General features: G+C 48.3%; 1 protein-coding gene across 3 annotated transcripts in view; it reads left to right on the top strand.

Annotated features, from left to right (window-relative positions):
* The window catches only part of DRAM1 (DNA damage regulated autophagy modulator 1), a 492,420-nt gene that overhangs the window by 337,525 nt on the left and 127,949 nt on the right, over positions 1 to 26,946 (top strand). Inside the window, exon 6 of one of the 3 annotated variants that reach the window (XM_069629937.1) lies at positions 783 to 824. The exons of the other annotated variants lie outside the window; for them this stretch is intronic. Within the exon in view, the coding sequence (XP_069486038.1) occupies positions 783 to 824 (42 nt within the window). The remainder of the gene's footprint in view (positions 1 to 782; positions 825 to 26,946) is intronic. 3 annotated transcript variants of the gene reach the window in all.

Genomic DNA, 26,946 nt, shown 5'->3' with positions numbered 1-26,946 from the left:
GTGACTTGTACATTTCACTGGTTGCATTGTGTGACTTCATTGCACCTACGAGGAGTTGTGCAATGTGGCCAGGGAGTGGTGTACAGGCACTCAGTAGGGCCGTTTACGGTTGGTTCGCGATGCCGTACTTCTCACCATGGCGGAATGGTACTTTCCGCCATGCTTGATGGCGTTAGGTACATGTCCGCTAGGGTCAGAATTCGCGTACCGTTGCGCCATGGTGGTAATTACGGTTTGGCATGGCGCGCGTGCGCGTACTTGGTGCAGTTAGCGTTGGCGTTCACTACGGTGTCGCTAATGGCATCGTACTTTACGGTGACGGGTCATAATCGCACCGAGCGCTATTCGATGGCGGTATTGCATTTCCGCCATCGTTTTTCGATTTCCGCCAGGGTCGTAATGAGGGCCCAAGACTATAAGGGTTACAGCGGCCATGAGTTTGAGATCGAGTTAGAAGGGGCTCCAGAGTCCAGCAGGTCACGGGAAAACTAATGATAGGGAAGCTACAGGGGACACCATTGCAGTGGTGTGAGAGCTGGCCAGATAGCTCAGCCAATTAAGCTCGGATTTCTGTGGCTTGTGTTCAGCCTGCACTTAAACTACGAGATGGGCCGGCTCGGCTCATATTCCTTCTGAGGTCAGTAAATTGGATTCCATCAAATTGAGTAATACAAACACCTGCTAGTATAAGCAAAAACTGGAATAGCAGGTATTAAATGATAAATGAGTCACTATTATTGGACTTTTACATTCTGAAACTTTATTTTCTGTCTGCATTACAGATGGCAAAACCACTTTGTAGAGGTCACTGTTATTCCGAAACTGTAAGTACTAACATGAGTATCTTTATATGATGAATAGATCCTAAGTGCTCCGTCTCCTGGACACCCTGTGTACTGACAGGGGCTGGGGGGAGTACTAACATGAGTATCTTTATATGATGAATAGATCCTAAGTGCTCCGTCTCCTGGACACCCTGTGTACTGACAGGGGCTGGGGGGAGTACTAACATGAGTATCTTTATATGATGAATAGATCCTAAATGCTCCGTCTCCTGGACACCCTGTGTACTGACAGGGGCTGGGGGGAGTACTAACATGAGTATCTTTATATGAGGAATAGATCTCAAGTGCCCGTCTCCTGGACACCCTGTGTACTGACAGGGGCTGGGGGGAGTACTAACATGAGTATCTTTATATGATGAATGGATCCTAAGTGCCCGTCTCCTGGACACCCTGTGTACTGACAGGGGCTGGGGGGGGGGGGTACTAACATGAGTATCTTTATATGATGAATAGATCCTAAGTGCTCCTTCTCCTGGACACCCTGTGTACTGACAGGGGCTGGGGGCAGTACTAACATGAGTATCTTTATATGATGAATAGATCCTAAGTGCTCCGTCTCCTGGACACCCTGTGTACTGACAGGGGCTGGGGGCAGTACTAACATGAGTATCTTTAAATGATGAATAGATCCTAAGTGCTCTGTCTCCTGGACACCCTGTGTACTGACAGGGGCTGGGGGGAGTACTAACATGAGTATCTTTATATGAGGAATAGATCCTAAGTGCCCGTCTCCTGGACACCCTGTGTACTGACAGGGGCTGGGGGCAGTACTAACATGAGTATCTTTATATGATGAATAGATCCTAAGTGCTCTGTCTCCTGGACACCCTGTGTACTGACAGGGGCTGGGGGGAATACTAACATGAGTATCTTTATATGATGAATGGATCCTAAGTGCCCGTCTCCTGGACGCCCTGTGTACTGAAAGGGAGGACTGGGGGGAGTACTAACATGAGTATCTTTATATGATGAATAGATCCTAAGTGCCCCATCTCCTGGACGCCCTGTGTACTGAAAGGGGGGTCTGAGTGGAGTACTAACATGAGTATCTTTATATGATGAATGGTTCCTAAGTGCCCGTCTCCTGGACACCCTGTGTACTGACAGGGGCTGGGGGGAGTACTAACATGAGTATCTTTATATGATGAATAGATCCTAAGTGCTCCGTCTCCTGGACACCCTGTGTACTGACAGGGGCTGGGGGGAGTACTAACATGAGTATCTTTATATGATGAATAGATCCTAAGTGCTCCGTCTCCTGGACACCCTGTGTACTGACAGGGGCTGGGGGGAGTACTAACATGAGTATCTTTATATGATGAATAGATCCTAAGTGCCCGTCTCCTGGACACCCTGTGTACTGACAGGGGCTGGGGGCAGTACTAACATGGGTATCTTTATATGATGAATAGATCCTAAGTGCTCCGTCTCCTGGACACCCTGTGTACTGACAGGGGCTGGGGGGAATACTAACATGAGTATCTTTATATGATGAATAGATCCTAAGTGCCCCGTCTCCTGGACACCCTGTGTACTGACAGGGGCTGGGGGGAGTACTAACATGAGTATCTTTATATGATGAATGGATCCTAAGTGCCCGTCTCCTGGACACCATGTGTACTGACAGGGGCTGGGGGGAGTACTAACATGAGTATCTTTATATGATGAATGGATCCTAAGTGCCCGTCTCCTGGACACCCTGTGTACTGACAGGGGGTGGGGGGAGTACTAACATGAGTATCTTTATATGATGAATGGATCCTAAGTGCCCGTCTCCTGGACACCCTGTGTACTGACAGGGGCTGGGGGCAGTACTAACATGAGTATCTATATATGATGAATGGATCCTAAGTGCTCCGTCTCCTGGACATCCTGTGTACTGACAGGGGCTGGGGGGAGTACTAACATGAGTATCTTTATATGATGAATAGATCCTAAGTGCCCCGTCTCCTGGACACCCTGTGTACTGACAGGGGCTGGGGGCAGTACTAACATGAGTATCTTTATATGATGAATAGATCCTAAGTGCTCCGTCTCCTGGACACCCTGTGTACTGACAGGGGCTGGGGGGAGTACTAACATGAGTATCTTTATATGATGAATAGATCCTAAGTGCTCCGTCTCCTGGACACCCTGTGTACTGACAGGGGCTGGGGGGAGTACTAACATGAGTATCTTTATATGATGAATAGATCCTAAGTGCTCCGTCTCCTGGACACCCTGTGTACTGACAGGGGCTGGGGGGAGTACTAACATGAGTATCTTTATATGATGAATAGATCCTAAGTGCTCCGTCTCCTGGACACCCTGTGTACTGACAGGGGCTGGGGGGAGTACTAACATGAGTATCTTTATATGATGAATAGATCCTAAGTGCCCCGTCTCCTGGACACCCTGTGTACTGACAGGGGCTGGGGGCAGTACTAACATGAGTATCTTTATATGATGAATAGATCCTAAGTGCTCCGTCTCCTGGACACCCTGTGTACTGACAGGGGCTGGGGGGAATACTAACATGATTATCTTTATATGAGGAATAGATCCTAAGTGCCCGTCTCCTGGACACCCTGTGTACTGACAGGGGCTGGGGGCAGTACTAACATGGGTATCTTTATATGATGAATAGATCCTAAGTGCTCCGTCTCCTGGACACCCTGTGTACTGACAGGGGCTGGGGGGAATACTAACATGAGTATCTTTATATGATGAATGGATCCTAAGTGCCCGTCTCCTGGACACCCTGTGTACTGACAGGGGCTGGGGGGAGTACTAACATGAGTATCTTTATATGATGAATGGATCCTAAGTGCCCGTCTCCTGGACACCCTGTGTACTGACAGGGGCTGGGGGGAATACTAACATGAGTATCTTTATATGATGAATAGATCCCAAGTGCCCCGTCTCCTGGACACCCTGTGTACTGACAGGGGCTGGGGGGAGTACTAACATGAGTATCTTTATATGATGAATGGATCCTAAGTGCCCGTCTCCTGGACACCATGTGTACTGACAGGGGCTGGGGGGAGTACTAACATGAGTATCTTTATATGATGAATAGATCCTAAGTGCCCGTCTCCTGGACACCCTGTGTGCTGACAGGGGCTGGGGGCAGTACTAACATGAGTATCTATATATGATGAATGGATCCTAAGTGCTCCGTCTCCTGGACACCATGTGTACTGACAGGGGCTGGGGGGAATACTAACATGAGTATCTTTATATGATGAATAGATCCTAAGTGCCCCGTCTCCTGGACACCCTGTGTACTGACAGGGGCTGGGGGGAATACTAACATGAGTATCTTTATATGATGAATGGATCCTAAGTGCCCGTCTCCTGGACACCCTGTGTACTGACAGGGGCTGGGGGCAGTACTAACATGAGTATCTTTATATGATGAATAGATCCTAAGTGCTCTGTCTCCTGGACACCCTGTGTACTGACAGGGGCTGGGGGGAGTACTAACATGAGTATCTTTATATGATGAATGGATCCTAAGTGCCCATCTCCTGGACACCCTGTGTACTGACAGGTGCTGGGGGGAGTACTATCATGAGTATCTTTATATGATGAATGGATCCTAAGTGCCCGTCTCCTGGACACCCTGTGTACTGACAGGGGCTGGGGGCAGTACTAACATGAGTATCTATATATGATGAATGGATCCTAAGTGCTCCGTCTCCTGGACATCCTGTGTACTGACAGGGGCTGGGGGGAGTACTAACATGAGTATCTTTATATGATGAATAGATCCCAAGTGCCCCATCTCCTGGACACCCTGTGTACTGACAGGGGCTGGGGGGAATACTAACATGAGTATCTTTATATGATGAATGGATCCTAAGTGCCCGTCTCCTGGACACCCTGTGTACTGACAGGGGCTGGGGGCAGTACTAACATGAGTATCTTTATATGATGAATAGATCCTAAGTGCCCCGTCTCCTGGACACCCTGTGTACTGACAGGGGCTGACGGGAATACTAACATGAGTATCTTTATATGATGAATAGATCCTAAGTGCCCGTCTCCTGGACACCCTGTGTACTGACAGGGGCTGGGGGCAGTACTAACATGAGTATCTTTATATGATGAATAGATCCTAAGTGCCCCATCTCCTGGACACCCTGTGTACTGACAGGGGCTGGGGGGAGTACTAACATGAGTATCTATATATGATGAATGGATCCTAAGTGCCCGTCTCCTGGACACTCTGTGTACTGACAGGGGCTGGGGGCAGTACTAACATGAGTATCTATATATGATGAATAGATCCTAAGTGCTCCGTCTCCTGGACACCCTGTGTACTGACAGAGGCTGGGGGGAGTACTAACATGAGTATCTTTATATGATGAATAGATCCTAAGTGCTCCGTCTCCTGGACACCCTGTGTACTGACAGGGGCTGGGGGGAGTACTAACATGAGTATCTTTATATGATGAATAGATCCTAAGTGCCCTGTCTCCTGGACACCCTGTGTACTGACAGGGGCTGGGGGGGAGTACTAACATGAGTATCTTTATATGATGAATAGATCCTAAGTGCCCCGTCTCCTGGACACCCTGTGTACTGACAGGGGCTGGGGGGAGTACTAACATGAGTATCTTTATATGATGAATAGATCCTAAGTACTCCGTCTCCTGGACACCCTGTGTACTGACAGGGGCTGGGGGGAATACTAACATGAGTATCTTTATATGATGAATGGATCCTAATTGCCCGTCTCCTGGACACCCTGTGTACTGAAAGGGGCTGGGGGCAGTACTAACATGAGTATCTTTATATGATGAATGGATCCTAAGTGCCCGTCTCCTGGACACCCTGTGTACTGACAGGGGCTGAGGATAATACTAACATGAGTATCTTTATATGATGAATGGATCCTAAGTGCCCGTCTCCTGGACACTCTGTGTACTGACAGGGGCTGGGGGCAGTACTAACATGAGTATCTTTATATGATGAATAGATCCTAAGTGCCCCGTCTCCTGGACACCCTGTGTACTGACAGGGGCTGGGGGGAGTACTAACATGAGTATCTTTATATGATGAATAGATCCTAAGTGCTCCGTCTCCTGGACACCCTGTGTACTGACAGGGGGTGGGGGGAGTACTAACATGAGTATCTTTATATGATGAATAGATCCTAAGTGCTCCGTCTCCTGGACACCCTGTGTACTGACAGGGGCTGGGGGGAATACTAACATGAGTATCTTTATATGATGAATGGTTCCTAAGTGCCCCGTCTCCTGGACACCCTGTGTACTGACAGGGGCTGGGGGGAGTACTAACATGAGTATCTTTATATGATGAATGGTTCCTAAGTGCCCGTCTCCTGGACACCCTGTGTACTGACAGGGGCTGGGGGGGGTACTAACATGAGTATCTTTATATGATGAATAGATCCTAAGTGCTCCGTCTCCTGGACACCCTGTGTACTGACAGGGGCTGGGGGCAGTACTAACATGAGTATCTTTATATGATGAATAGATCCTAAGTGCTCCGTCTCCTGGACACCCTGTGTACTGACAGGGGCTGGGGGGAATACTAACATGAGTATCTTTATATGATGAATGGATCCTAAGTGCCCGTCTCCTGGACACCCTGTGTACTGACAGGGGCTGGGGGGAGTACTAACATGAGTATCTTTATATGATGAATGGATCCTAAGTGCCCGACTCCTGGACACCCTGTGTACTGACAGGGGCTGGGGGCAGTACTAACATGGGTATCTATATATGATGAATGGATCCTAAGTGCTCCGTCTCCTGGACACCCTGTGTACTGACAGGGGCTGGGTGCAGTACTAACATGAGTATCTTTATATGATGAATAGATCCTAAGTGCCCCGTCTCCTGGACACCCTGTGTACTGACAGGGGCTGGGGGGAGTACTAACATGAGTATCTTTATATGATGAATAGATCCTAAGTGCTCCGTCTCCTGGACACCCTGTGTACTGACAGGGGCTGGGGGGAGTACTAACATGAGTATCTTTATATGATGAATGGATCCCAAGTGCCCCATCTCCTGGACACCCTGTGTACTGACAGGGGCTGGGGGGAGTACTAACATGAGTATCTTTATATGATGAATAGATCCTAAGTGCTCCGTCTCCTGGACACCCTGTGTACTGACAGGGGCTGGGGGGAATACTAACATGAGTATCTTTATATGATGAATGGTTCCTAAGTGCCCGTCTCCTGGACACCCTGTGTACTGACAGGGGCTGGGGGGGGTACTAACATGAGTATCTTTATATGATGAATAGATCCTAAGTGCTCCGTCTCCTGGACACCCTGTGTACTGACAGGGGCTGGGGGGAATACTAACATGAGTATCTTTATATGATGAATGGATCCTAAGTGCCCGTCTCCTGGACACCCTGTGTACTGACGGGGGCTGGGGGCAGTACTAACATGAGTATCTTTATATGATGAATAGATCCTAAGTGCCCTGTCTCCTGGACACCCTGTGTACTGACAGGGGCTGGGGGGAGTACTAACATGAGTATCTTTATATGATGAATAGATCCTAAGTGCCCCGTCTCCTGGACACCCTGTGTACTGACAGGGGCTGGGGGGAGTACTAACATGAGTATCTTTATATGATGAATAGATCCTAAGTACTCCGTCTCCTGGACACCCTGTGTACTGACAGGGGCTGGGGGGAATACTAACATGAGTATCTTTATATGATGAATGGATCCTAATTGCCCGTCTCCTGGACACCCTGTGTACTGAAAGGGGCTGGGGGCAGTACTAACATGAGTATCTTTATATGATGAATGGATCCTAAGTGCCCGTCTCCTGGACACCCTGTGTACTGACAGGGGCTGAGGATAATACTAACATGAGTATCTTTATATGATGAATGGATCCTAAGTGCCCGTCTCCTGGACACCCTGTGTACTGACAGGGGCTGGGGGGAGTACTAACATGAGTATCTTTATATGATGAATAGATCCTAAGTGCCCTGTCTCCTGGACACCCTGTGTACTGACAGGGGCTGGGGGGAGTACTAACATGAGTATCTTTATATGATGAATAGATCCTAAGTGCCCCGTTTCCTGGACACCCTGTGTACTGACAGGGGCTGGGGGGAGTACTAACATGAGTATCTTTATATGATGAATAGATCCTAAGTACTCCGTCTCCTGGACACCCTGTGTACTGACAGGGGCTGGGGGGAATACTAACATGAGTATCTTTATATGATGAATGGATCCTAATTGCCCGTCTCCTGGACACCCTGTGTACTGAAAGGGGCTGGGGGCAGTACTAACATGAGTATCTTTATATGATGAATGGATCCTAAGTGCCCGTCTCCTGGACACCCTGTGTACTGACAGGGGCTGAGGATAATACTAACATGAGTATCTTTATATGATGAATGGATCCTAAGTGCCCGTCTCCTGGACACTCTGTGTACTGACAGGGGCTGGGGGCAGTACTAACATGAGTATCTTTATATGATGAATAGATCCTAAGTGCCCCGTCTCCTGGACACCCTGTGTACTGACAGGGGCTGGGGGGAGTACTAACATGAGTATCTTTATATGATGAATAGATCCTAAGTGCTCCGTCTCCTGGACACCCTGTGTACTGACAGGGGGTGGGGGGAGTACTAACATGAGTATCTTTATATGATGAATAGATCCTAAGTGCTCCGTCTCCTGGACACCCTGTGTACTGACAGGGGCTGGGGGGAATACTAACATGAGTATCTTTATATGATGAATGGTTCCTAAGTGCCCCGTCTCCTGGACACCCTGTGTACTGACAGGGGCTGGGGGGAGTACTAACATGAGTATCTTTATATGATGAATGGTTCCTAAGTGCCCGTCTCCTGGACACCCTGTGTACTGACAGGGGCTGGGGGGGGTACTAACATGAGTATCTTTATATGATGAATAGATCCTAAGTGCTCCGTCTCCTGGACACCCTGTGTACTGACAGGGGCTGGGGGCAGTACTAACATGAGTATCTTTATATGATGAATAGATCCTAAGTGCTCCGTCTCCTGGACACCCTGTGTACTGACAGGGGCTGGGGGGAATACTAACATGAGTATCTTTATATGATGAATGGATCCTAAGTGCCCGTCTCCTGGACACCCTGTGTACTGACAGGGGCTGGGGGGAGTACTAACATGAGTATCTTTATATGATGAATGGATCCTAAGTGCCCGTCTCCTGGACACCCTGTGTACTGACAGGGGCTGGGGGCAGTACTAACATGGGTATCTATATATGATGAATGGATCCTAAGTGCTCCGTCTCCTGGACACCCTGTGTACTGACAGGGGCTGGGGGCAGTACTAACATGAGTATCTTTATATGATGAATAGATCCTAAGTGCCCCGTCTCCTGGACACCCTGTGTACTGACAGGGGCTGGGGGGAGTACTAACATGAGTATCTTTATATGATGAATAGATCCTAAGTGCTCCGTCTCCTGGACACCCTGTGTACTGACAGGGGCTGGGGGGAGTACTAACATGAGTATCTTTATATGATGAATGGATCCCAAGTGCCCCATCTCCTGGACACCCTGTGTACTGACAGGGGCTGGGGGGAATACTAACATGAGTATCTTTATATGATGAATGGATCCTAAGTGCCCGTCTCCTGGACACCCTGTGTACTGACAGGGGCTGGGGGGAATACTAACATGAGTATCTTTATATGATGAATGGATCCTAAGTGCCCGTCTCCTGGACACCCTGTGTACTGACGGGGGCTGGGGGCAGTACTAACATGAGCATCTTTATATGATGAATAGATCCTAAGTGCCCCATCTCCTGGACACCCTGTGTACTGACAGGGGCTGGGGGCAGTACTAACATGAGTATCTATATATGATGAATGGATCCTAAGTGCCCGTCTCCTGGACACCCTGTGTACTGACAGGGGCTGGGGGGAGTACTAACATGAGTATCTTTATATGATGAATAGATCCTAAGTGCTCCGTCTCCTGGACACCCTGTGTACTGACAGGGGCTGGGGGGAGTACTAACATGAGTATCTTTATATGATGAATAGATCCTAAGTGCCCCGTCTCCTGGACACCCTGTGTACTGACAGGGGCTGGGGGGAGTACTAACATGAGTATCTTTATATGATGAATAGATCCTAAGTGCCCCGTCTCCTGGACACCCTGTGTACTGACAGGGGCTGGGGGGAGTACTAACATGAGTATCTTTATATGATGAATAGATCCTAAGTGCCCCGTCTCCTGGACACCCTGTGTACTGACAGGGGCTGGGGGAGTACTAACATGAGTATCTTTATATGATGAATAGATCCTAAGTTCTCCGTCTCCTGGACACCCTGTGTACTGACGGTGGCTGGGGGGAATACTAACATGAGTATCTTTATATGATGAATGGATCCTAAGTGCCCGTCTCCTGGACACCCTGTGTACTGAAAGGGGCTGGGGGCAGTACTAACATGAGTATCTTTATATGAAGAATGGATCCTAAGTGCCCGTCTCCTGGACACCCTGTGTACTGACAGGGGCTGAGGATAATACTAACATGAGTATCTTTATATGATGAATGGATCCTAAGTGGCAGTCTCCTGGACACTCTGTGTACTGACAGGGGCTGGGGGCAGTACTAACATGAGTATCTTTATATGATGAATAGATCCTAAGTGCTCCGTCTCCTGGACACCCTGTGTACTGACAGGGGCTGGGGGGAGTACTAACATGAGTATCTTTATATGATGAATAGATCCTAAGTGCTCCGTCTCCTGGACACCATGTGTACTGACAGGGGCTGGGGGGAGTACTAACATGAGTATCTTTATATGATGAATAGATCCTAAGTGCCCCGTCTCCTGGACACCCTGTGTACTGACAGGGGCTGGGGGCAGTACTAAAATGAGTATCTATATATGATGAATGGATCCTAAGTGCTCCGTCTCCTGGACACCCTGTGTACTGACAGGGGCTGGGGGCAGTACTAACATGAGTATCTTTATATGATGAATAGATCCTAAGTGCCCCGTCTCCTGGACACCCTGTGTACTGACAGGGGCTGGGGGGAGTACTAACATGAGTATCTTTATATGATGAATAGATCCTAAGTGCTCCCTCTGCTGGACACCCTGTGTACTGACAGGGGCTGGGGGGAGTACTAACATGAGTATCTTTATATGATGAATGGATCCCAAGTGCCCCATCTCCTGGACACCCTGTGTACTGACGGGCTGGGGGGAATACTAACATGAGTATCTTTATATGATGAATGGATCCTAAGTGCCCGTCTCCTGGACACCCTGTGTACTGACAGGGGCTGGGGGCAGTACTAACATGAGTATCTTTATATGATGAATGGATCCTAAGTGCCCGTCTCCTGGACACCCTGTGTACTGACAGGGGCTGGGGGCAGTACTAACATGAGTATCTTTATATGATGAATAGATCCTAAGTGCCCCGTCTCCTGGACACCCTGTGTACTGACAGGGGCTGACGGGAATACTAACATGAGTATCTTTATATGATGAATAGATCCTAAGTGCCCGTCTCCTGGACACCCTGTGTACTGACAGGGGCTGAGGGCAGTACTAACATGAGTATCTTTATATGATGAATAGATCCTAAGTGCCCCATCTCCTGGACACCCTGTGTACTGACAGGGGCTGGGGGCAGTACTAACATGAGTATCTATATATGATGAATGGATCCTAAGTGCCCGTCTCCTGGACACCCTGTGTACTGACAGGGGCTGGGGGGAGTACTAACATGAGTATCTTTATATGATGAATAGATCCTAAGTGCTCCGTCTCCTGGACACCCTGTGTACTGACAGGGGCTGGGGGGAGTACTAACATGAGTATCTTTATATGATGAATAGATCCTAAGTGCTCCGTCTCCTGGACACCCTGTGTACTGACAGGGGCTGGGGGGAATACTAACATGAGTATCTTTATATGATGATTGGATCCTAAGTGCCCGTCTCCTGGACACCCTGTGTACTGAAAGGGGCTGGGGGCAGTACTAACATGAGTATCTTTATATGATGAATAGATCCTAAGTGCCCCGTCTCCTGGACACCCTGTGTACTGACAGGGGCTGGGGGGAGTACTAACATGAGTATCTTTATATGATGAATAGATCCTAAGTGCCCCGTCTCCTGGACACCCTGTGTACTGACAGGGGCTGGGGGGAGTACTAACATGAGTATCTTTATATGATGAATAGATCCTAAGTACTCCGTCTCCTGGACACCCTGTGTACTGACAGGGGCTGGGGGGAATACTAACATGAGTATCTTTATATGATGAATGGATCCTAAGTGCCCGTCTCCTGGACACCCTGTGTACTGACAGGGGCTGAGGATAATATTAACATGAGTATCTTTATATGATGAATGGATCCTAAGTGCCCGTCTCCTGGACACCCTGTGTACTGACAGGGGCTGGGGGCAGTACTAACATGAGTATCTTTATATGATGAATAGATCCTAAGTGCTCCGTCTCCTGGACACCCTGTGTACTGACAGGCGCTGGGGGGAGTACTAACATGAGTATCTTTATATGATGAATAGATCCTAAGTGCTCCGTCTCCTGGACACCCTGTGTACTGACAGGGGCTGGGGGGAGTACTAACATGAGTATCTTTATATGATGAATAGATCCTAAGTGCCCCGTCTCCTGGACACCCTGTGTACTGACAGGGGCTGGGGGGAGTACTAACATGAGTATCTTTATATGATGAATAGATCCTAAGTGCTCCGTCTCCTGGACACCCTGTGTACTGACAGGGGCTGGGGGGAATACTAACATGAGTATCTTTATATGATGAATGGTTCCTAAGTGCCCCGTCTCCTGGACACCCTGTGTACTGACAGGGGCTGGGGGGAGTACTAACATGAGTATCTTTATATGATGAATAGATCCTAAGTGCCCCGTCTCCTGGACACCCTGTGTACTGACAGGGGCTGGGGGGAGTACTAACATGAGTATCTTTATATGATGAATAGATCCTAAGTGCTCCGTCTCCTGGACACCCTGTGTACTGACAGGGGCTGGGGGGAGTACTAACATGAGTATCTTTATATGATGAATAGATCCTAAGTGCTCCGTCTCCTGGACACCCTGTGTACTGACAGGGGCTGGGGGGAGTACTAACATGAGTATCTTTATATGATGAATAGATCCTAAGTGCCCCGTCTCCTGGACACCCTGTGTACTGACAGGGGCTGGGGGGAGTACTAACATGAGTATCTTTATATGATGAATAGATCCTAAGTGCCCCGTCTCCTGGACACCCTGTGTACTGACAGGGGCTGGGGGGAGTACTAACATGAGTATCTTTATATGATGAATAGATCCTAAGTACTCCGTCTCCTGGACACCCTGTGTACTGACAGGGGCTGGGGGGAGTACTAACATGAGTATCTTTATATGATGAATGGATCCTAAGTGCCCGTCTCCTGGACACCCTGTGTACTGACAGGGGCTCGGGGGAGTACTAACATGAGTATCTTTATATGATTAATAGATCCTAAGTGCCCCATCTCCTGGACACCCTGTGTACTGACAGGGGCTGGGGTCAGTACTAACATGAGTATCTTTATATGATGAATAGATCCTAAGTACTCCGTCTCCTGGACACCCTGTGTACTGACAGGGGCTGGGGGGAATACTAACATGAGTATCTTTATATGATGAATGGATCCTAAGTGCCCGTCTCCTGGACACCCCGTGTACTGACAGGGGCTGAGGATAATATTAACATGAGTATCTTTATATGATGAATGGATCCTAAGTGCCCGTCTCCTGGACACTCTGTGTACTGACAGGGGCTGGGGGCAGTACTAACATGAGTATCTTTATATGATGAATAGATCCTAAGTGCTCCGTCTCCTGGACACCCTGTGTACTGACAGGGGCTGGGGGGAGTACTAACATGAGTATCTTTATATGATGAATAGATCCTAAGTGCTCCGTCTCCTGGACACCCTGTGTACTGACAGGGGCTGGGGGGAGTACTAACATGAGTATCTTTATATGATGAATAGATCCTAAGTGCCCCGTCTCCTGGACACCCTGTGTACTGACAGGGGCTGGGGGGAGTACTAACATGAGTATCTTTATATGATGAATAGATCCTAAGTGCTCCGTCTCCTGGACACCCTGTGTACTGACAGGGGCTGGGGGGAATACTAACATGAGTATCTTTATATGATGAATGGTTCCTAAGTGCCCCGTCTCCTGGACACCCTGTGTACTGACAGGGGCTGGGGGGAGTACTAACATGAGTATCTTTATATGATGAATAGATCCTAAGTGCCCCGTCTCCTGGACACCCTGTGTACTGACAGGGGCTGGGGGGAGTACTAACATGAGTATCTTTATATGATGAATAGATCCTAAGTGCTCCGTCTCCTGGACACCCTGTGTACTGACAGGGGCTGGGGGGAGTACTAACATGAGTATCTTTATATGATGAATAGATCCTAAGTGCTCCGTCTCCTGGACACCCTGTGTACTGACAGGGGCTGGGGGGAGTACTAACATGAGTATCTTTATATGATGAATAGATCCTAAGTGCCCCGTCTCCTGGACACCCTGTGTACTGACAGGGGCTGGGGGGAGTACTAACATGAGTATCTTTATATGATGAATAGATCCTAAGTGCCCCGTCTCCTGGACACCCTGTGTACTGACAGGGGCTGGGGGGAGTACTAACATGAGTATCTTTATATGATGAATAGATCCTAAGTACTCCGTCTCCTGGACACCCTGTGTACTGACAGGGGCTGGGGGGAGTACTAACATGAGTATCTTTATATGATGAATGGATCCTAAGTGCCCGTCTCCTGGACACCCTGTGTACTGACAGGGGCTCGGGGGAGTACTAACATGAGTATCTTTATATGATTAATAGATCCTAAGTGCCCCATCTCCTGGACACCCTGTGTACTGACAGGGGCTGGGGTCAGTACTAACATGAGTATCTTTATATGATGAATAGATCCTAAGTGCCCCGCCTCCTGGACACCCTGTGTACTAAAACGGGGGGCTGGGGGGAGTACTAACATGAGTATCTTTATATGATGAATGGATCCTAAGTGCTCCGTCTCCTGGACACCCTGTGTACTGACAGGGGCTGGGGGCAGTACTAACATGAGTATCTTTATATGATGAATAGATCCCAAGTGCCCCGTCTCCTGGACACCCTGTGTACTGACAGGGGCTGGGGGGAATACTAACATGAGTATCTTTATATGATGAATAGATCCTAAGTGCTCCGTCTCCTGGACACCCTGTGTACTGACAGGGGCTGGGGGGAGTACTAACATGAGTATCTTTATATGATGAATAGATCCTAAGTGCCCCGTCTCCTGGACACCCTGTGTACTGACAGGGGCTGGGGGGAGTACTAACATGAGTATCTTTATATGATGAATAGATCCTAAGTGCCCCGTCTCCTGGACACCCTGTGTACTGACAGGGGCTGGGGGGAGTACTAACATGAGTATCTTTATATGATGAATGGATCCTAAGTGCCCATCTCCTGGACACCCTGTGTACTGACAGGGGCTGGGGGGAATACTAACATGAGTATCTTTATATGATGAATGGATCCTAAGTGCCCGTCTCCTGGACACCCTGTGTACTGACAGGGGCTGGGGGCAGTACTAACATGAGTATCTTTATATGATGAATAGATCCTAAGTGCCCCGTCTCCTGGACACCCTGTGTACTGACAGGGGCTGACGGGAATACTAACATGAGTATCTTTATATGATGAATAGATCCTAAGTGCCCCGTCTCCTGGACACCCTGTGTACTGACAGGGGCTGACGGGAATACTAACATGAGTATCTTTATATGATGAATAGATCCTAAGTGCCCGTCTCCTGGACACCCTGTGTACTGAAAGGGGCTGGGGGCAGTACTAACATGAGTATCTTTATATGATGAATAGATCCTAAGTGCCCCATCTCCTGGACACCCTGTGTACTGACAGGGGCTGGGGGCAGTACTAACATGAGTATCTTTATATGATGAATAGATCCTAAGTGCCCCGTCTCCTGGACACCCTGTGTACTGACAGGGGCTGACGGGAATACTAACATGAGTATCTTTATATGATGAATAGATCCTAAGTGCCCGTCTCCTGGACACCCTGTGTACTGACAGGGGCTGGGGGCAGTACTAACATGAGTATCTTTATATGATGAATAGATCCTAAGTGCCCCATCTCCTGGACACCCTGTGTACTGACAGGGGCTGGGGGCAGTACTAACATGAGTATCTATATATGATGAATGGATCCTAAGTGCCCGTCTCCTGGACACCCTGTGTACTGACAGGGGCTGGGGGGAGTACTAACATGAGTATCTTTATATGATGAATAGATCCTAAGTGCCCGTCTCCTGGACACCCTGTGTACTGACAGGGGCTGGGGGGAATACTAACATGAGTATCTTTATATGATGAATGGATCCTAAGTGCCCGTCTCCTGGACACCCTGTGTACTGACAGGGGCTGACGGGAATACTAACATGAGTATCTTTATATGATGAATAGATCCTAAGTGCCCCGTCTCCTGGACACCCTGTGTACTGACAGGGGCTGGGGGGAGTACTAACATGAGTATCTTTATATGATGAATAGATCCTAAGTGCCCCGTCTCCTGGACACCCTGTGTACTGACAGGGGCTGGGGGGAGTACTAACATGAGTATCTTTATATGATGAATAGATCCTAAGTACTCCGTCTCCTGGACACCCTGTGTACTGACAGGGGCTGGGGGGAGTACTAACATGAGTATCTTTATATGATGAATGGATCCTAAGTGCCCGTCTCCTGGACACCCTGTGTACTGACAGGGGCTCGGGGGAGTACTAACATGAGTATCTTTATATGATTAATAGATCCTAAGTGCCCCATCTCCTGGACACCCTGTGTACTGACAGGGGCTGGGGTCAGTACTAACATGAGTATCTTTATATGATGAATAGATCCTAAGTGCCCCGCCTCCTGGACACCCTGTGTACTAAAACAGGGGGCTGGGGGGAGTACTAACATGAGTATCTTTATATGATGAATGGATCCTAAGTGCTCCGTCTCCTGGACACCCTGTGTACTGACAGGGGCTGGGGGCAGTACTAACATGAGTATCTTTATATGATGAATAGATCCCAAGTGCCCCGTCTCCTGGACACCCTGTGTACTGACAGGGGCTGGGGGGAATACTAACATGAGTATCTTTATATGATGAATAGATCCTAAGTGCTCCGTCTCCTGGACACCCTGTGTACTGACAGGGGCTGGGGGGAGTACTAACATGAGTATCTTTATATGATGAATAGATCCTAAGTGCCCCGTCTCCTGGACACCCTGTGTACTGACAGGGGCTGGGGGGAGTACTAACATGAGTATCTTTATATGATGAATAGATCCTAAGTGCCCCGTCTCCTGGACACCCTGTGTACTGACAGGGGCTGGGGGGAGTACTAACATGAGTATCTTTATATGATGAATGGATCCTAAGTGCCCATCTCCTGGACACCCTGTGTACTGACAGGGGCTGGGGGGAATACTAACATGAGTATCTTTATATGATGAATGGATCCTAAGTGCCCGTCTCCTGGACACCCTGTGTACTGACAGGGGCTGGGGGCAGTACTAACATGAGTATCTTTATATGATGAATAGATCCTAAGTGCCCCGTCTCCTGGACACCCTGTGTACTGACAGGGGCTGACGGGAATACTAACATGAGTATCTTTATATGATGAATAGATCCTAAGTGCCCCGTCTCCTGGACACCCTGTGTACTGACAGGGGCTGACGGGAATACTAACATGAGTATCTTTATATGATGAATAGATCCTAAGTGCCCGTCTCCTGGACACCCTGTGTACTGAAAGGGGCTGGGGGCAGTACTAACATGAGTATCTTTATATGATGAATAGATCCTAAGTGCCCCATCTCCTGGACACCCTGTGTACTGACAGGGGCTGGGGGCAGTACTAACATGAGTATCTTTATATGATGAATAGATCCTAAGTGCCCCGTCTCCTGGACACCCTGTGTACTGACAGGGGCTGACGGGAATACTAACATGAGTATCTTTATATGATGAATAGATCCTAAGTGCCCGTCTCCTGGACACCCTGTGTACTGACAGGGGCTGGGGGCAGTACTAACATGAGTATCTTTATATGATGAATAGATCCTAAGTGCCCCATCTCCTGGACACCCTGTGTACTGACAGGGGCTGGGGGCAGTACTAACATGAGTATCTATATATGATGAATGGATCCTAAGTGCCCGTCTCCTGGACACCCTGTGTACTGACAGGGGCTGGGGGGAGTACTAACATGAGTATCTTTATATGATGAATAGATCCTAAGTGCTCCGTCTCCTGGACACCCTGTGTACTGACAGGGGCTGGGGGGAGTACTAACATGAGTATCTTTATATGATGAATAGATCCTAAGTGCTCCGTCTCCTGGACACCCTGTGTACTGACAGGGGCTGGGGGGAGTACTAACAAGAGTATCTTTATATGATGAATAGATCCTAAGTGCCCCGTCTCCTGGACACCCTGTGTACTGACAGGGGCTGGGGGGAGTACTAACATGAGTATCTTTATATGATGAATAGATCCTAAGTGCCCCGTCTCCTGGACACCCTGTGTACTGACAGGGGCTGGGGGGAGTACTAACATGAGTATCTTTATATGATGAATAGATCCTAAGTACTCCGTCTCCTGGACACCCTGTGTACTGACAGGGGCTGGGGGGAATACTAACATGAGTATCTTTATATGATGAATGGATCCTAAGTGCCCGTCTCCTGGACACCCTGTGTACTGACAGGGGCTTGGGGGAATACTAACATGAGTATCTTTATATGATGAATAGATCCTAAGTGCCCCGTCTCCTGGACACCCTGTGTACTGACAGGGGCTGACGGGAATACTAACATGAGTATCTTTATATGATGAATAGATCCTAAGTGCCCCGTCTCCTGGACACCCTGTGTACTGACAGGGGCTGGGGGCAGTACTAACATGAGTATCTTTATATGATGAATAGATCCTAAGTGCCCCATCTCCTGGACACCCTGTGTACTGACAGGGGCTGGGGTCAGTACTAACATGAGTATCTTTATATGATGAATGGATCCTAAGTGCCCGTCTCCTGGACACCCTGTGTACTGACAGGGGCTGGGGGCAGTACTAACATGAGTATCTTTATATGATGAATAGATCCTAAGTGCCCCGTCTCCTGGACACCCTGTGTACTGACAGGGGCTGACGGGAATACTAACATGAGTATCTTTATATGATGAATAGATCCTAAGTGCCCGTCTCCTGGACACCCTGTGTACTGACAGGGGCTGGGGGCAGTACTAACATGAGTATCTTTATATGATGAATAGATCCTAAGTGCCCCATCTCCTGGACACCCTGTGTACTGACAGGGGCTGGGGGCAGTACTAACATGAGTATCTATATATGATGAATGGATCCTAAGTGCCCGTCTCCTGGACACCCTGTGTACTGACAGGGGCTGGGGGGAGTACTAACATGAGTATCTTTATATGATGAATAGATCCTAAGTGCTCCGTCTCCTGGACACCCTGTGTACTGACAGGGGCTGGGGGGAGTACTAACATGAGTATCTTTATATGATGAATAGATCCTAAGTGCTCCGTCTCCTGGACACCCTGTGTACTGACAGGGGCTGGGGGGAGTACTAACATGAGTATCTTTATATGATGAATAGATCCTAAGTGCCCCGTCTCCTGGACACCCTGTGTACTGACAGGGGCTGGGGGGAGTACTAACATGAGTATCTTTATATGATGAATAGATCCTAAGTGCCCCGTCTCCTGGACACCCTGTGTACTGACAGGGGCTGGGGGGTAGTACTAACATGAGTATCTTTATATGATGAATAGATCCTAAGTACTCCGTCTCCTGGACACCCTGTGTACTGACAGGGGCTGGGGGGAATACTAACATGAGTATCTTTATATGATGAATGGATCCTAAGTGCCCGTCTCCTGGACACCCTGTGTACTGAAAGGGGCTGGGGGCAGTACTAACATGAGTATCTTTATATGATGAATAGATCCTAAGTGCCCCGTCTCCTGGACACCCTGTGTACTGACAGGGGCTGGGGGGAGTACTAACATGAGTATCTTTATATGATGAATAGATCCTAAGTGCCCCGTCTCCTGGACACCCTGTGTACTGACAGGGGCTGGGGGGAGTACTAACATGAGTATCTTTATATGATGAATAGATCCTAAGTACTCCGTCTCCTGGACACCCTGTGTACTGACAGGGGCTGGGGGGAATACTAACATGAGTATCTTTATATGATGAATGGATCCTAAGTGCCCGTCTCCTGGACACCCTGTGTACTGACAGGGGCTGAGGATAATACTAACATGAGTATCTTTATATGATGAATGGATCCTAAGTGCCCGTCTCCTGGACACTCTGTGTACTGACAGGGGCTGGGGGCAGTACTAACATGAGTATCTTTATATGATGAATAGATCCTAAGTGCTCCGTCTCCTGGACACCCTGTGTACTGACAGGGGCTGGGGGGAGTACTAACATGAGTATCTTTATATGATGAATAGATCCTAAGTGCTCCGTCTCCTGGACACCCTGTGTACTGACAGGGGCTAAGGGGGAGTACTAACATGAGTATCTTTATATGATGAATAGATCCTAAGTGCCCCGTCTCCTGGACACCCTGTGTACTGACAGGGGCTGGGGGGAGTACTAACATGAGTATCTTTATATGATGAATAGATCCTAAGTGCTCCGTTTCCTGGACACCCTGTGTACTGACAGGGGGTGGGGGGAGTACTAACATGAGTATCTTTATATGATGAATAGATCCTAAGTGCTCCGTCTCCTGGACACCCTGTGTACTGACAGGGGCTGGGGGGAATACTAACATGAGTATCTTTATATGATGAATGGTTCCTAAGTGCCCCGTCTCCTGGACACCCTGTGTGCTGACAGGGGCTGGGGGGAGTACTAACATGAGTATCTTTATATGATGAATAGATCCTAAGTGCCCCGTCTCCTGGACACCCTGTGTACTGACAGGGGCTGGGGGGAGTACTAACATGAGTATCTTTATATGATGAATAGATCCTAAGTACTCCGACTCCTGGACACCCTGTGTACTGACAGGGGCTGGGGGGAGTACTAACATGAGTATCTTTATATGATGAATGGATCCTAAGTGCCCGTCTCCTGGACACCCTGTGTACTGACAGGGGTTCGGGGGAGTACTAACATGAGTATCTTTATATGATGAATAGATCCTAAGTGCCCCATCTCCTGGACACCCTGTGTACTGACAGGGGCTGGGGTCAGTACTAACATGAGTATCTTTATATGATGAATAGATCCTAAGTGCCCCGTCTCCTGGACACCCTGTGTACTAAAAGGGGGGGCTGGGGGGAGTACTAACATGAGTATCTTTATATGATGAATGGATCCTAAGTGCTCCGTCTCCTGGACACCCTGTGTACTGACAGGGGCTGGGGGAGTACTAACATGAGTATCTTTATATGAGGAATAGATCCCAAGTGCCCCATCTCCTGGACACCCTGTGTACTGACAGGGGCTGGGGGGAATACTAACATGAGTATCTTTATATGATGAATAGATCCTAAGTGCCCCGTCTCCTGGACACCCTGTGTACTGAGAGGGGCTGGGGGGAGTACTAACATGAGTATCTTTATATGATGAATAGATCCTAAGTACTCCGTCTCCTGGACACCCTGTGTACTGACAGGGGCTGGGGGGAGTACTAACATGAGTATCTTTATATGATGAATGGATCCTAAGTGCCCGTCTCCTGGACACCCTGTGTACTGACAGGGGCTCGGGGGAGTACTAACATGAGTATCTTTATATGATGAATAGTTCCTAAGTGCCCCATCTCCTGGACACCCTGTGTACTGACAGGGGCTGGGGGCAGTACTAACATGAGTATCTTTATATGATGAATAGATCCTAAGTGCCCCGTCTCCTGGACACCCTGTGTACTAAAAGGGGGGGCTGGGGGGAGTACTAACATGAGTATCTTTATATGATGAATGGATCCTAAGTGCTCCGTCTCCTGGACACCCTGTGTACTGACAGGGGCTGGGGGGAGTACTAACATGAGTATCTTTATATGAGGAATAGATCCCAAGTGCCCCGTCTCCTGGACACCCTGTGTACTGACAGGGGCTGGGGGGAATACTAACATGAGTATCTTTATATGATGAATGGATCCTAAGTGCCCGTCTCCTGGACACCCTGTGTACTGACAGGGGCTCGGGGGAGTACTAACATGAGTATCTTTATATGATGAATAGATCCTAAGTGCCCCATTTCCTGGACACCCTGTGTACTGACGGGCTGGGGGGAGTACTAACATGAGTATCTTTATATGATGAATAGATCCTAAGTGCCCCGTCTCCTGGACACCCTGTGTACTAAAAGGGGGGACTGGGGGGAGTACTAACATGAGTATCTTTATATGATGAATGGATCCTAAGTGCTCCGTCTCCTGGACACCCTGTGTACTGACAGGGGCTGGGGGCAATACTAACATGAGTATCTTTATATGAGGAATAGATCCCAAGTGCCCCGTCTCCTGGACATCCTGTGTACTGACAGGGGCTGGGGGGAGTACTAACATGAGTATCTTTATATGATGAATAGATCCTAAGTGCCCCGTCTCCTGGACACCCTGTGTACTAAAAGGGGGGGCTGGGGGGAGTACTAACATGAGTATCTTTATATGATGAATGGATCCTAAATGCTCCATCTCCTGGACACCCTGTGTACTGACAGGGGCTGGGGGAATACTAACATGAGTATCTTTATATGATGAATGGATCCTAAGTGCTTCGTCTCCTGGACACCCTGTGTACTGACAGGGGCTGGGGGGAGTACTAACATGAGTATCTTTATATGAGGAATAGATCCCAAGTGCCCCGTCTCCTGGACACCCTGTGTACTGACAGGGGCTGACGGGAATACTAACATGAGTATCTTTATATGATGAATAGATCCTAAGTGCCCGTCTCCTGGACACCCTGTGTACTGACAGGGGCTGGGGGCAGTACTAACATGAGTATCTATATATGATGAATGGATCCTAAGTGCCCGTTTCCTGGACACCCTGTGTACTGACAGGGGCTGGGGGGAATACTAACATGAGTATCTTTATATGATGAATGGTTCCTAAGTGCCCGTCTCCTGGACACCCTGTGTACTGACAGGGGCTCGGGGGAGTACTAACATGAGTATCTTTATATGATGAATAGATCCTAAGTGCCCCGTCTCCTGGACACCCTGTGTACTGACAGGGGCTCGGGGGGAGTACTAACATGAGTATCTTTATATGATGAATAGATCCCAAGTGCCCGTCTCCTGGACACCCTGTGTACTGACAGGGGGTGGAGGGAGTGGGCTCTTTAATTCCCACTATATCTAAATCTACAGTGGGAAGGTCAGACATCAGCAAGAGTAAGTGACCTCCATGCTCATCCTGCCAAGTGGATAGCCCACAGGATAAGCCCCCCTTGCCCATGACTGGGGGTCTGCCTGAACTCAGCGGGTTTGAACCAGCCAGCAGGGTCGACTCAGCCCTTCATGCGGCCATGGTTGAGGAATTGAGTATAATTAAATTAGATTATTATCACTTATTTTACTACAGTGCTTAGAAGTGGCAGTACTTTGACGTGAAGTGCTTTATAAAACCCAATATTATTATTATTATTTTCTGGACTGAGGATTCAAAAGTCACAGGGAGGTGGCCGATGCCCAAAGCTGATTTTCACACCAAATCAATATACTTTTCAATCAAGTGCAGTGCAAGCAAGAGTTCATGACCTTACAACTGTCACGTACAGTTCATTACAATGAGAAGCATAAAAGGGACGCTTTCTAGCCTCACTCTGCTATTAAAGGGGTGTCGTCGGACAGTCGTGTTGTCTTGAAGCCACAAGTTGCTCCGTGTAGTAAGTTGGAGTCTGCGCCCTTCCCACTGGATGCCTCTTCACTGACCCCCCCGTCTTCTCAGAGTAAATGGATCTTGCATGCATGTGTTGAGCGGAGTCCTTTCCATGCATGTGCTGAGTGCATTCCTTTCCCTGCATGTGCTGAGTGCAGACCATCCCATGCATGTGTTGAGTGCAGTCCTTTCCCTGCATGTGTTGAGTGGAGTCCTTCCCATGCATGTGTTGAGTGCAGTGCTTTCCATGCGTGTGTTGAGTGCAGTCCTTCCCATGCGTGTGTTGAGTGCAGTCCTTTCCATGCGTGTGTTGAGTGCAGTCCTTTCCATGCATGTGTTGAGCGGAGTCCTTTCCATGCGTGTGTTTGTGTGTTGAGTGCAGTCCTTCTCATGCGTGTGTTGAGTGCAGTCCTTCTCATGCGTGTGTTGAGTGCAGTCCTTTCCATGCGTGTGTTGAGTGCAGTCCTTTCCATGCATGTGTTGAGCGGAGTCCTTTCCATGCGTGTGTTCGTGTGTTGAGTGCAGTACTTTCCATGTGTGTGTTGAGTGCAGTCCTTTCCCTGCATGTGTTGAGCAGGGTCCTTTCCCCGGCAGTCTCAGAGCGTGAGAGTGGCCATTTTGGATACCGCTGGTTCTAGACTGCTAAACAGTAGGCCGTCAAGTTCTTTAACTTTGTTTTATTAACTTATTCTGTTTTGTCTCATTTGGGCACACCATCCTGGGTCCCAAATCTTGGCATGCCTCTTAATTCCAAAACGCCCTGAAGAAGGGGAAGAGGAGGAGAGGATGGCAGAAATAAGGAGGGGGTTAAGGAAAGAAAACCAAAGGAGAGAGTGGACCACAGAGAAAGACAATCGTATGCATTCTGTAGTTTCCACAGGGCGATTCTGTTTCTAGTGTTGTGCCATATAAAATCCCTGCATATGCTTCGGAGTTAGACGAAGAACCGCTTAGGTATCAAGTATGGTATGTTCCCGAAAAAATGTATCAACCTAGGCAACGCCACCCTACCTGTCATAGCAAGTGGGAGTTTAGTCCAAAATCTCATGCTATTCTCAATGTTCATCACTGCCTTTTCTGTGTTATATTTGTGTTCATTCTCAACAGCATGGTAGATATCTATTCCCAGGTATCTGAAGGTATCGGTCTCCCAGGGTATTTGGGAAATGGGTAGGTGCTCTCGCAAAATCCCTTTATATCTCCACAGGGGGAATATGCATGACTTTTTAGGGTTAACTGCAATGTCCGAGAACAACGCAAATCGTTCCAAAACTTCTAGGATGTATTGCAGGTTTTCCTCCGGGTATCTCAAGTATAGCAATATGTCATCCGCATACAATGATAATAGATGTGGCCCTCCTTTTATGAAAATCCCCACCTCGCCATACTGTTGCCTTAGGTATATAGCTAGGGGTTCTAGTGCGAGAATATATATCATCGGGGACCAGGGATATCCCTGTCTAGTGCCTCTGCCAAGTTCCCATCTTTCTGAGATTACCGCACCCGTCTAAATTCTAGCGAATGGTGAGCTGTACAGTAGTTTAACCCATTTCAGATATTCGGGCCCCATCCCATAATCCTGCGAAGCTGCGATGAGCCACGGCCATTTAACAGAGAGTTCTTCACTGCATCTAAAGAAACAATTGCGACTTCTTGCTCTCCTTCATCTGTCTGTTGCATGACCCGGTGAAGTCTCCTAAGGTTATCGGATATGCTTCTATGCGGGACATATCCAGTTTGATCATGATGGATAAGTTTGCTTATCACCTGTCTCAATCTCCCCGCTAACACAGCGTAAGGCTCTTGCTATCCTGGTTCAGCATGGACAGTGGTCTATATGATCCGCAGTCCATGCTCGGCTTATTTGGTTTGAGGATTGGGACAATTATTGCTTCTCGTAGGGATTCTGGTAATCTTCCTACTTCAAGGGCTTCATGTAGCATAGCCAGTAGCGGGGGCAGCACCTCCGTCTTATGTTTTATAGAACTCGCTAGGGAGTCTGTCTGTTCCCGGGGCCTTGCAGGTGGGTAACGCCTCAATCACTGCTTTCAGCTCTTCGAGGGTGATGGGGGCATCAAGGTTCCAATGTCCCTTAGTGTTTCCATTATCTCCTCCCAGTTGCTCTCCTCCGTATCTCTATACAGTTGTTTATAAAGCTCGAGGAACCCTTCTTTCACTTACTCCTGGGTAACGAGTATCTGTCCATCCTCCCCGTATACTGCTCTAATCGTCGGTCTTGGTGTCTCGCTTTTATATAGCCATGCTAGCAATCTGCCCGGTTTATCCCCGCCAGCGTGTATATTTCCTGTAGTTTAAATTGCACAGCCTATCCCAGTGCTCCTCACATACCTGTCGCAGCTTATTTATGGTATCAGCCCCTTCCAGTGTGTTATCCCCTTTACGCATAACCGCCTCGAGTTCCACCTCTGCCTCCTGCAGCCTTTGGATTTTGCTATTAATGATCCTCTTACCACCACTTTAAACGCCTCCCATAAGGTGCCAGCCGAGTTTACACTTCCAGTGTTAATTTTGAAATATTCTACTATATCTTCACTCAGGTCCTCTCTAAACGCTGTATCTTTTAATGCTTCAGCTCACAGCCGCCACGTTGGAATTAGCGGAGAGTGGTCTGAAAGGACTCTCGCTTTATATTCCGTCCGCACTATTTCCTGTATTATCTCCGGGGAAGCAAACAGGTAGTCCATCCATGTGTGCAAGTTATGTGGAGCTGAATAATGCGAATAGTGTCTATCATATGGGTGTTGTAGTCTACACATATCTTCTAGTTTAAGGTCTCTCAACAAGGTCTATAAGATTTTGGCTGCCGGGGTGGGTTTATCTGTTTTCCCATCTGACCTATCTATCTTGGGGTCCAACGTGCAATTGAAGTCGCCTCCCCATATGACCGCCCCTCCCAGGAGTGGGCTTATTTTGCCATGTAAGGTCTTAAAGTAGGACACAGTGACTTGGTCCGGGGCATATGTATTGAAGATTGCATACTTCTCTGTTTTCTATCAGGCCCCGTATCGTAACTAGTCTGCCATTCGGCTCTGCTGTGGATTGTAGTAGCTGAAAGGGGACATGCGGTGCTAC

Source organism: Ambystoma mexicanum, chromosome 12 (assembly GCF_040938575.1).
Source record: "Ambystoma mexicanum isolate Mex_15411 chromosome 12, UKY_AmexF1_1, whole genome shotgun sequence".
NCBI lineage: Eukaryota > Metazoa > Chordata > Amphibia > Caudata > Ambystomatidae > Ambystoma > Ambystoma mexicanum.
The sequence above is the reverse complement of the archived record's forward strand: the minus strand, read 5'-3'. Positions and strand labels throughout refer to the sequence as shown.